The 12870-nt window shown below is 46.5% G+C and overlaps 1 protein-coding gene across 2 annotated transcripts in view; it reads right to left on the bottom strand.

Annotated features, from left to right (window-relative positions):
- Positions 1–314: 314 nt before the first annotated feature.
- Positions 315–12870, bottom strand: part of ZDHHC14 (zinc finger DHHC-type palmitoyltransferase 14) — a 272396-nt gene continuing 259840 nt past the window's right edge. The window contains exon 9 of one of the 2 annotated variants that reach the window (XM_059083211.2): positions 315–1596. In XM_059083211.2, the coding sequence (XP_058939194.1) occupies positions 1198–1596 (399 nt within the window). In that variant the 3' untranslated portion in view covers positions 315–1197. The remainder of the gene's footprint in view (positions 1597–12870) is intronic. The other variant, XM_059083212.2, reaches the window with a different exon arrangement.

Here is a 12870-nt window from a genome sequence, read left to right as displayed (position 1 = left end):
CCCAGCTTCTCCCTGAGCCCTCTCCCTACAACCCGCCGTAGCTTCGCTGCCACGGGCCAGTCTGTAAACGGGGAGTAAATTCCGCTAAGACCGTGTCGAAAAGAGATAACTAAAGAAAAGAAAAAAAAAAAACTGATGGAAAGCTGCTCTTTTACCTAAGGAGTCACCCCATCGTCCCCCCACCATTCAAAGATTTGCTGTTTTGGGACCATTCCTCCCTAGGGTTACTTGCATAAAACTGAACTCTCCGCAGGCCATCTGGGTGATGGTGTTGTCATTTCAGCTGCTAAGGATAACTGTACACAGATCCAAAATAACAGAGGACGTCCTTTTATTGGCTGTCCACAGGAGTTTGGTCACACAAGGAGGTGAAGACTGCGGCAGGTGCGGTACAACACGACACCCCGGCTAACTACTACACAGAAGGTTAACTGAGGCTCGATGCGCTAAAACCCCGGCAGCCCTCCGCAGCCCAGGCGCCACCTACCCACGTAGAATTAAGCTGAAGAAGATGGCGAGGGATGGCACGGTCCATTCGTCTTGGTTTGTTGCACTGTCTTTCCATAAGACAGCACTTGAGAATTCACAAAATTTTTTTAAAAAAAAGAAGAAGGAGAAAGAAAGCAGCAGTTCCCTTTCAATACCGTCACCACCGTGCACAGACCGCAGCGTGGCATGCACTCCACATCTGGTCACTGTTTCCCTTTAGGTTTTTCTTAAATTAACAAACGGAATGGCATGTCTGTTTCACATATTAGTAGCATAACACTTAAGTGCAATTTCAGTCCGGCCACAAGTGTCATAAACCTTCCGTGTATCTGTCCCACAACAGCAAGAGGAAGCCCCAGGCAGCCTCGTCTCCGCGCAGACTCCGACTGGGGGCCCCCGGAGGCTCCTCCCTCCCCACGCCACCCTCCATATTCCAAACACCTGAAAACAGCTGCGTCTCTGTTTCCACCGTCATCAGAATGGTCAGGGTGGGGCAGAAAATTCAAATGGAACCAAGCTGCCAGCCTTTGGGTCCTGCCCGCCTCTGCCATCAGAGGGGGGATCCGATTCCCCCCCCCCCCCAGGGCTCTTCCTGCCTCAGGACCTGGAGTTGTCGTGGCCAGCCCAGCACTGGGTCGCGGGAAGTCGCGGTGGGGCCGCCCGTCCGTCGCTCCTGCTGTCCGCAGCCCCCCGGCCGGGGCCCCGCGGTCACACGGAGCTGAGCTTCACCAGGCCGCGCACCGAATCCTCGTGCAGAGAGTCCTGGCTGGCGAGGCCCAGGACGTGCACGGTGCGGCTGTGCGCCAGCGGGCTGCCCGCCAGCATCCCGGGCGGCGAGGGCGCTTCCTCCGGCGTCAGGAACTGGTGGCCCACGTGCTCCTCTTTCAGGGGCAGTATGTCTGTGAGCGCGGCCTCGGCGGCGAGGTTGGGCATGGAGGAGGGCGGCGTGGGCTGCCCCAGCGTCAGGCTGGCGCAGGGCGTGCCCAGGCCCGGCTTCCCGGGCAGGTGCAGCTCGTCGCTGGCGAGGCTGGGCTCGCTCTGCAGCAGGGGCGTGGCCGCGGCCTGCAAAACGAATTTGGTGCTCTGAATGCACTGGTCTTGGTCGCACTGGAGAGCGGGAGGGAGCCAGCAAAGAGGAGGCGAGAGGAGTTGGCAAGGGGTGGGGAGGGAAGGGGGCACAGGGGGCAGGGAGGGGCGGGACACAAGAGAGAGAGAAACCCGTTAGTGACACCTGGGTCAGGGAGGGCAGAGAGTGTGCACAGCAGCCCAGTTCCATTTGGAGACGCCTGGCTCCTGAATAGCTGCTCAAACTAACAGTCACCCACAGGTGCCCCGGGTTTGACGCTCCGGCCCCCGTTTGCAGACAGGACCTAATTTGAAAACGCTCCTCCGGACAGAGGCACGGGCCTTGCCACCTGCAGTGGCCTGAGGCCAATGCTACTTCTATGCTGAAAACCACTTTTACCACATTGTTTTAAAAATACAGGGGCCTGTCCACCCATTTCCCAGCAGCATTGTTCACAATAGCCAAAAGGTGGAAGCAAGCGTCCATCGAGAGATGGACGGACGGATGAACAAGATGTGGTCTGTACTGGCATGGAGTATTATTCAGCTGTAAAAAGGAAGGATAGTCTGACACATGCTGTGGCATGGATGAACCTCGAAGACATCATGCTCAGTGAAATAAGCCAGATACAAAGGAAAAATACTACATGATTCCACTTATATGCGTTACCTAGAGGAGTCAAACTCAAAGACAGGAAGGAGAATGGTGGCTGCCAGGGTCTAGGGGGAAGGCTTGGGGAGTTACCCTTTAATGTATGGAGTTTCACTTTGCAAGAAGAAAAGAGTTCTGGAGATGCATAGTAGTGAGGGTTGGATAATACTGTGAATGTGCTTAACACCATTGAACTGTACACTTAAAAATGGTTAAAATGTGCCACACACACACACACACAAAGAAAAATACAGGGTCAACAGAAGCCCCTGAGGGCCTGACCAGACTATTCGTAAAAGCCTTAGAATTCCTCGCTGCTGAATTTTCAGCAGCTTCAAGAACCATTAATTGAGCTGTGGTTTTTTTAATCTGTGACAGAGAATGCCAACATTTTACAAAACATTTCGTTTTCTTCGAAGTGTTCTTCAATCTTAATCTCGTGTCCTTTGTTTCACTTTACCCGCTGGGCAAAGGAAATAGTGGAAACACATTTCTAGCTGGGGGAATTTGGGTCTCTGATACCTTTGAAACCCTTCCCTTGAGCTGCGGGCAAGTTTCAGAATAGCTAGAAGAGACTCCTTGTGACTCTTGAACTTGAGTCTGTGCGGTGACTTGTTAGCGAGTTTCAGGAGCAGGTGTGGCTATTAGGGGAGCTTATCCTGACTACGTCTGAGCAATAAGCGAGGCGCTCCACCGTTTTTGAAGAAGTTCTTAGAACAAACACGTTTCCCTTCTTTACAGATGCATCTCCTATGGGTGGGTGCCTTGCTCGAGACCTTACAGATAAAAGTGGGGGATGGATCTGGGATTTGGGACTGGGATTGTCCGACTGCAAACCCCTCTTCACCACCGCACATTTGACAGCTAGTAGGTGCTTAATAAATGTGACTTGTCTATTATCCCCACTCTCTTTTTTTTCTGAACTCTAGAGTTACCATTGAACCACATACTCATAGCTTTGTGATGGAGGGACTTTGCCATCTTCCTGCCCAGACGCACACCTAGAACTTCCATCACTCACCCACCTCCAGGCACAGAAGCAAACCAAAGCATGCAACGCAGCCTTCAGGGGAAAAGAGAGTTTTCCCGAAGTCACACTTCTTTTACTTCTTTTGCTTCAGTGTGTGTGTCCTTCTTAGCCACACGGGTTTCTTTCTAAAATCATGAGCGGTGGGCCATCCCCCAGCCGGCCCCCAATCCTCCATCAGGAGGTGGAAGAGACACCCTCTCTAAGGAATTTGCGGGTTTTAGAAGTTCAAAGACCTTGGTTTCAGACAAGAGTAAAGCTCATGATGGAGCTTTAAAAAGGGAAAGCAAATCCTCGCTTTTCTATCATGGCTTCATTGCAGCCAAGGGAACTTCAAGACGCTGAGAAGCTAGGAGAAGGGTGGGACAGGGCTGGGGAGTGGGAGGAGGGGTACTCGGATGAGACAAAAATGCCATTAAAAAGTGCTTGAAAGGGGCTGGTCGTCAGGCATTGACAGTCATTAGGTGTCTGCATTTTCCCAATCGTCACCCGAATCTTTTGCCACACCAGTACTAATCCAGTGGGCAACTGCGTAGCCTTCTCTGCCCTTGCGGGGGATTTCGGCCCGGGGCAGGGGCGCTTGCTGCTGGCGGGTGCCGAGCAGCACCGCTGTGGGAGCTGCAGGCAGCTCGGTCCGCTCACGCGCTGCAACGCTGTCCGTTCCGTTCCGCACATCATCTCAGTCTTGACAGAGCAGAGGCGGAGAAGAGCAGCCTTCCTGACTGAACATTCATCTTCTGGAAAGTCTCCCAGGGCTTTGGATATACTGTGCTTTGCAAAGAACATTTTATGAAAATCACCATTTATTGCCCTGGCGTTGCCTCCATTTTCTGTAGCTCAGTGCAGCCTCTGAGCCGCCGCCCCCTGCCCGTGACCCCAGGGCTGAGATGCTGCCCCAGCCAGAGGGCTCCTGCTCTCAAGCCAGGGCCCTTCCTGAATGATGGAATCTTGTTCTCCACTTTTCCCCTGGAGCCCTCACTCATCCTAATACCTCGGTCCACACACCACGCCCGGCTCTGGGGAAAGATGAAATTGCAAACTAGACTTGCTGGTCTCTGTTGACCAGAAGAAAGCCTTTTTTTTTTTTTTTTCTTAAATTGAAAACTGATTGGCAAATGCTATTTTAGGGATCAGCCCAAGTAATTCTGACTGGCTGGCTCTTCCAGACTGACAGGAAAATATTGGGGCTGGCCAAAAAGGTCATTTGGGTTTTTCTGTAACATCTTATGGAAAGCCCCGAATGAACTCTTTGGCCAACTCAATATATTAGAGGTCAGAGCTGGAGGAGATTCCCAAGGTCAGGTGGCACAAGCATCATAGCGGGGAGAGGCGGGCTCCTCACTCTCTTTATCTCTTTCTCCCTCTGTCTCTCCGGTCAAGTGTCCTTTCCCCTTCCCCGGTCAGGCCTCTCCAGCCGCGCCCTGCAGCAGAGCTCACGGGCACCCAGCAGAAAACCCTGGGACAAAAGGGCTGCCGACGGTGCTCTGTTAAGTTCCTTAGAGCTCATGTTCACCAGGAGGTTGATATGGAGTTTGAGGGGCCCTCTGAGATTTTGCACTAAAGCATCCGTGTGCTGACTTTAACGAGACACCTGTGAAACAGCACAGCCCAAACTGCTTTTGCCTCCTTAAATAGGCTGTTGATGAATCAAACAAGTTATTTACGGAGACAGCACTGCGCATGTGTAAGACGGGACCCCATATCTTCAGGATGAACCGGGGACCAGGAATTTTTCACTTTATGGAACTCAAAGAAGTTTATGGAACTCAAAGTGTTGCCACTGGAGCCCTTTTGGAAGTGAGAAGTCTTTCAATAACCTGGCTTCCCGCAGCACGAGTAGCTTGGACTGACTCAAGACTGGCCAATCAGCTTCCAAGTTTGAAATTCCCCTAACCCCTTAAAGTTCGCCTGAAACCTGGATGGAGGAGACAGATTTGAGTCCTGCCTCCTGTCTCCTTGTGAGTCAACCTTGCAATAAAGCTCTTTCTTTCCTCAAAAGCCAGTGCCATAGTCTTTGCTTCTATGCACATTGGGCAGTGAGCCCTTGCTAGGTAGAACCTGGAGATGGGTTTACTCTGAAGCTATGAGCTTAAGTTCAGGGCCTTTTGTTTGCTTGCTTTCTAAGGCCTTGCTTCTTATTTCATCTTGCATATTATTTTCTTTTTTTCTTTTATATAAATTTATTTATTTATTTTTGGCTGTGTTGGGTCTTCGTTGCTGAGCGCAGGCTTTCTCTAGTTGCAGCGAGCGGGGGCTACTCTTCATTGTGGCTTCTCATTGCAGTGGCTTCTCTTGTTGCGGAGCATGGGCTCTAGGTGTGTGGGCTTCAGTACTTGTGGCACACGGGCTCAGTAGTTGTGGCGCACGGGCTTAGTTGCTCCGTGGCATGTGGGATCTTCCCAGACCAGGGCTGGAACCCACGTCCCCTGCATTGGCAGGCGGATTCTTAACCACTGCGCCACCAGGGAAGTCCCTCTTTTTTCTTAAAAAGGGCTCCAAATTGCATGACTCAGGCCCCTCCAAACCTGGGTTCACTCCTGCACACATCTATTGGTGCTTTTCTGTGGGCAAACCCACAACATGTTAAAACTGTAGCAAATCTGTCCTCAGCCTCATGGCCAGGACCCTGCTGAAAATGCCTTCCAGTTTCCCAGGAGTAAAACTGAAGGACTTAAATATGTGAAAGAAAACATTTAGCCTAAGCCATTTAATTTTTTAAAAAATCGAAATGTCACAAATCTTTTCAAAATGACGATTTTGAACAGTGACTTGTATTATCTGAATTTAAGCACCTGTTCTACAGGGATTCGTTTAAATATTTTGAAAGATGGCTGTCTCAGTATAGTTGTGGATTTTTCCATTGTTATAGGGACTGCTTTCAGATCAATAATGAACCTACTCTGTCCCCTCCTCCACTTTACCTTGTGGCGAGATTGTATCAGCGAACAGGTTGCTGGGACCACCATGGACCTAAGTGTCTAAACTCTGCTGTAGCCCATAGCTTTGAAAATAGTTTGCCCCATTTACACTGATTTCTATTTAGAAGACCATTCCCATTGGGGGTGCCCAGGGACCAGGCTTTCTTCCACAGGATACTGTGTTATAATTTTCCTGTTGGTTCCTAACAGGACACTAAAATGGGTTCCAATCAAGGAAAGGGCAATTAATTCCACTCTCCCCAGTGGAATTTATAATTCTCATGATATTAACTTTGCACATTTTGGACATCTTCTTAGAAGAAACTCAATGACTAGGGGATATCTGATTAAAAAAAAAAAAAAAAGTCCAGCCTCCTCCTCATTTTGCACACTGCCAACATTCCAAGGAGGACGGGCTGATAAACCATCATGGTCGCAATTCCCAGATGAGAACTTCAAGGGACAAACTAGCCAATATTTTCAGGGTTACTGTGAAGATGACCCATGAACAAATGTCCTCACACCTCTACTTTTTACCTTTGCTTCTAATCCTTATTTGCCCATTTCTTCTTGGTTTTTCTACTTAATTTTTTCTCTCTGGCCTCACTAATTCTCTTCTCCTCTTTCCCTCTCCATCTTTTCCTTCATTGATTTCCTTCCCTCTTATCCTTTTTCCCTCTTCTCTCTTTCTTCTTCGCCTCCTTTTCTCCCCCGCCCCCCGTCTCTTTTCTCCTTGACCTTTTTAGGCCACCAACCCGCTTTCCTGGCTGTTCATTCGAGGACTCATATTTTCAACCAGTAGAGGGAGACATCACTGCTCACTTTTTTTCTCTCACAACTTGGAACAGGGCTTATACTCCAGCACTAACGCCAAGAAGCCATGAGGTATATTTCAGTGTATCCAACCAGTTATATAATCTTAAAGAGAAACAACCAAGCAGCCGGAGATTGGACAGTGACAATCCATCACTATGAAGAGGAAACTGGGAAACTCACTGTTTTCATTCCAAAACAACACTTTAAAGGTTCATATTTATCAAATATTAGATTGAACCATATGAAATTGCCATTTTTTTAGGCCAAAAGTCATCCAAGTGCTGACTACTGATAGAATAGGAACCTGACTGCTTTTAAGAATGTCTATGGACAGACCCTTCTGTTGGCAGCATAAAACTAATACTGTCTGGAGTGCTGGAGCGTTTGCTGTGGTTGCAGTAAGTCACTGACAGCTGGCTGATTTACTGCCCAGATGAAGCGCTGGCACTTCACTTGCAAAGAAGTTTATGGTTTCAGATGTTTGGAAGTCACACACATTATCACTTAATGTTACAGTTTAAAAATACCATAGAGATAAGTTATTTTTGTTTCTGCAGGTTTTCAAATAAAATTGCTCATGTTGGAATACATTTTATTTTACTCTAGCTGACTTCTTGTTTGAAATAATCCTAGCATACAGATTAAATGCTGCCAAAACCAAAGCTAGGAGTTTTCTAGACGGTCTTATATACAAATTAAGAATAAATAAAATTATTTACTTCTTTTGCTCCAATTCTGTCAAAAGTATTAGCATAGGGCATCGGTTATTTCTGCTTGGCTGTGAAGCTGTGTTCTGGGGTCTTATGAATGCTCATTTACTTGAATAAAAGCACTATAAATTTCTAAAATCCACCTAAAATATAGGTTAGGAGGAGTGCTTCCTTTTTATTCTTTTTAAAAAACATTATCATTTAAGTTTGCTCAAGTTATTTTTTCTATTATATTTGATTTTTCAGACTATGCATGGAGAGTCCTTCTGTGAAACTAGTTTAATAAATCATGCAACCGCTAGGTTTAATCTTGTTTTGATATTGGATTAAGAGGATTTAAAATGAGATTAAGTAAATATAGCAATGATTAAAAAGAAATCCAACAATTAGGTACTCTGTTAGGGTTAGGGTTAGACTATCTTTGTGTTTAGCACGTGACCCCAAAGGATCACAAGTGCCAGCTTTAAACAAACTATGATCCTGGTGTCATACAGAACTTAAATTATTTGACAATCAAATGAGATATGCACACTAAAAAGTGGACCATACCTGAATGTCATGACTGTGCATAGACACACTGTCATGGAAAGACCTTCAGTATAAGGTAATAATAAAAGCCAATAATGAGGAAAATAGGAATGACTAAAACATGATCTTCATTTGGCACTGGGGTTATGTGCACAAAATTCCAGTGTGGATCCTCAGAATTTCATGGTTGTTCAGATGACAAGGGCTATACTGGGGTCACATGCACTATTTAAATACTTTAGATGTCACTTCATTACTTCTCTAACGTTTTCTTTCTTGGGAATATGTAGTAGAGGAAAGATCACTTAGGTACTAAATAACCATCCCCATCCCCCAATTATGTGAGATGGTAAGTTAACAGTGAATTTTCCCATTTTTTAGGTAATAATACCTCTATGGGTACTTTGATGCCAGCTATCTATCAATATTTACATAAATTTTCTGTCCTGCAATCATCAGTATGTTTATCTAAGGCTAAAGCCTTTACCTTTATTTCTAAAATAGTGCAATTTCCCTAGGAGCACTTTTCCTACCATTCGGGAAATGCCTTTCTGATCTAGACTTTAATAATAAAATAATAGGCAAAAATTTGGCCCAAGATACCTAGAATCTCTTTCCCTCCAGCCTTTCCTTTCTCTGCAAGTGAACATGCCAAGTCTGGTGCTAAATATAAAGTCTCCAAATGCTCCTCCTTTGAGGTGAGCATGAGAAACACTACTAGGTCAGAGGAATCATGTTCCGTGGCCAAATCAGTATTTACTGCTAGTAGAGTGGGTAGCAAAAATGGGGGAATATGGCAATGTTGGCTGCAAAATGTCCTTTAATCACAGAGATAAGGCTTCTATTCCCAGGAATGGTGGATAACCTATACTGGACTAGTATTGCCTCTGTGTACAAGGAAGTATATAAAACTGGCCAAAATATGTGAAGCGAAGAGTTTCCAATAGTGCACAACAGACAATGCAAGGTTGCGATCCCCGAGAGGAGGGAAACTCACAGGTGAGTCCCACAGTCAACCAGCCCTTTCCTTGGGAAGAATTTCCCAACCATGGTATAGGCTGAACAGAGCAGAGAAGTTCTTCTGAGTAGAGAAAGCAGAGATCAGAGGGTAAGGAAGCTTAAGTGGCTGGATCTGTATGGCAGGGCATTGCAGAAGAGGATGCTGTGCAGAGAAAGGGGCCAGAAATGCTAGTAGGGGTTTCCCACATAAGTCTGTAGCTGTGCTGTGTATGTGCAGGAAGAGCCCCTTCCCCCTTCACCACCCCCCCAACCCCAGGCTTATGAGACAACAGCTGTAACAGGGCTGAGAGAGGCATAGAGATACCAGAAGTTGAGAAAAGTAGTGCTGGGGGACATTGATCTCATTAACACCCCCAATACCTTGTTAACATGCCTGGCATCCAGCTAGCACATTAGGAAGGCTATACCTTAGGAATAAGAATCATGCCCTAAACTAAGACCCTAGACCGGCCCTAACAATGGCTAAATCAAACCCTGACAAGATCTTTGAGGGTGACAGAATTTGGAGGTGGAGCTCCTTCAAATTAGAGGGGCCTGAGAAACATCTTGGACTTTCCATAAATCTGTACTAACAAAATATAATACAAGCCTACACAAGTTCAAGATGATTAGCCACTAATTGAACTGCCTGCTAAAACAAGGATCAACACTTCAGAAGATAACAAAATCTAGTCTCTACAAATATATTATCCAAAATATTTTCAATAAGATATCAATTTGCATACAAATAAATAGAAAAATGTAATCTAGAGTTAAGAAAAAAAGTGGTGAAAAGACACCAAACCCAAGACAGCCCAAATATGCTTAGCAGATAAAGACTTTAAGCAATATAATAATGTTCAAATATTATAGAAAAATATGGCTTCAATGAGTAAATAGATAGGGAAGCTCAGTAGGGAAATGAAACTCAGCAGAGAAGTTAAATGAACCAAATGAAAATTCTAGAACTAAAAAGTATAACAACCAAAGTGAAAAATTCTCTGGATCCATTTAACAGTAGATTGGAGAGGGCAGAAGAAAGAATCAGTGAACATGAAGACAGATCAGAAGAAATTATTCAATTTCTGGACCTAGAGTCTGTTATACAGAGTGAAGTAAGTTGGAAAGAGGAAAACAAATACTATATGCTAACACATATATATGGAATCTAAAAAAAAAAAAAAAAGGTTCTGATGAACCTAGGGGCAGGAAGGAATAAAGACACAGACCACAGACGTAGAGAATGGACTTGAGGACATGGGGTGAGAGAGTAACACTGACATATATCCACTGCCAAATGTAAAATAGAGAGCTAGTGGGAAGCAGCCGCATAGCACAGGGAGATCAGCTCGGTGCTTTGTGACCACCTAGGGGCTGGGATAGGGAGGGTGGGAGGGAGACGCAAGAGGGAGGAGATATGGGGATGTACGTAAGCATACAGTTGATTTACTTTGTTATACAGCAGAAACTAACACACCGTTGTAAAGCAATTATACTCCAATAAAAACGTTTAAAAAAAAAGAAATTATCCAATTTGAAGAGCTGAGAAAGGAAGTTTGAAGAAAAATGCACAGAGCCTCAGGAACTTATCCTCTGGGGCAATATCAAATGGTTTAACCTATGAGTAATTGGAGTCCCAGGAGGAGAGAAAATGAGATGAGCCCCCCCCCCAAAATTGAAGACACAGTAGCCAAAATGTCCCAATTTGATGAAAAATGGTAACTTTCAGATGAAAGAAACGGAGTGAACTCCGAGCAGCTGAACAGTGGAGATCACCCCTGGACTAGCTCAGTAATGTACTTGGGTACTGATGTTTCCACCTGGACGAACCTTTCACACAGACTGAAGTGCTGCAAAATGGTTTGGGCTTCGGGGAAGCAAGTGAAGAGGAAAAAAAGGAGAGTTCATGTGTCATTGGTTAACACTGTCATTTGTAACAGAGCAGAAACTGAAGTTTCATAGATATTTGCTTGGTGCAGTTGTAGGTTAGCTTATGGAGTGGTTACACTCAGTTCCACAGCTGGTTTTGTGACTGATCACAGCCGATTCATCACCATCCTGCATGGCCCTGGGTGATGTGATTTCCCAGCCCTGGGAGGAGACTTCATGCCACTCTGCTCCGTAAGACCTTCCCACCTGGGAAACTTTTGGTATATGGTTAAGAAGAACCCTTTCCTTAGAGTCAGACTGCTAAGGATGAAATCTCAGCTCAGCCACTGGTTAGCTATGTCACAAACCTAGCATCCCTGAATCTCGGTCTCCTCAAAGGGGCAATTAGAATACCCACGTCAGGTGGTTCTGTGAGGATGAAACGAGATGATAATGTATGCAAAGCACTTAGCCCAGTGCCTGGCACACAGTCAACTTCTCTCCTTCTCTCTTTTCTTCTCTCATTTAACCAACACTTACCGAGACCAACTCCCATAGGAACTAGCCTAGACAATGGGGACATAGTGCTGAACAAACAGCATTAAACATTCAGTTATTATTATTGCCTGAAATGTTTTTAATAGAGGGTAAAAACTTTCATTCACAATTAAAATTCATATATCCTGAAATTCGGCTTAAATCCCCTTTAACGTATAGATGATTGATAACAGATCTTTTGCACAGAGCAGATTTTGAGAGGAGAGACAGGCTGGGGATATGACGGGCCGTGGCGACTGAAAGCATATGGGAGCGAGTCACCCTACACGCACTCAGTGTTCACGGCCACAGCGCAGCAAAGTGTAGGGTGGACAGCAAGGACTGTTGGGGTCAAAGTGCGAGGTTGGAATTGGCCAGATTTACTGACGTTCTCTGTGCCATTTTTATTAATCTGTAAAATGGGGATATAATTAGTAGCATCCTCACAGGCTCAGCGTGAGTTATCCACGTAACAGCCTTGGAAGGGCATGTGGTATGCCACGCGCTGGTGAGCTGTGGGAGCTGGTAAACACTATGCAGTGGGAACACGAATGAACTGGAGAGAGGGGCTGGGGCGGGGACACGTCCGGCTTCACGGTCTGCTCAGCGCCAGCCCTGCCTGTGCAGGACTGTCTGCTCCCCCCGTGCTCCTGTTAATACGGTACTTATACCACCGAAGCCGTAAAGAACCATGGAAACAATACAAAGGCTCATGCTCTCGGTCCCTGAATGGCCATAAATGCACAGTAGAATGGACCATCACCTGGCACAGTGATGTTGCCCTGTTGGCAAGGCTGGTAGCCTGGAAGACAGGCTCTGAGTTGGAAGGAACCCTGAGGGTTGATGTCCAGCCCTCCCGCCAGTGCTGACTCCTCTGTCGCCACGTTGCTGCGGGTGGCACCTCCCTCAGCCCGAACACCTCTGCGGCAGGGGCTCCCGTCTGCCATGAGCTCTGGGTGTTGGGCATTTCCCTCTTGGATTGAGCACGATCTGCCTCCCGGGCCCACCTTCCGGTCCCAGTTCTGGCCTGTGGGACCATGGAGAACATATCGCATCTTACTTCCCCAAAGAGCTTTCAGCTCCTGCCTCTCCTGAACGTGTTCTGACCTATTGGGGGGGCTCTCCCAGCAGTGAGCAGGCGCCTTGGGACCAAAAAGAGTTCCCCCAGCCTTAAGCCCAGTGGAAACCTGGGTTTCCCCTAACACAGGCAGCATGGCGAGACAGGAAGCGCAGGGGACCCCAGGCAGTTAACTTCTTAAT

Source organism: Kogia breviceps, chromosome 13 (assembly GCF_026419965.1).
Source record: "Kogia breviceps isolate mKogBre1 chromosome 13, mKogBre1 haplotype 1, whole genome shotgun sequence".
Classification (NCBI taxonomy): Eukaryota; Metazoa; Chordata; class Mammalia; order Artiodactyla; family Physeteridae; genus Kogia; species Kogia breviceps.
Note: the sequence above shows the minus strand (reverse complement) of the source record. Positions and strands in the feature narration are given on the sequence as shown.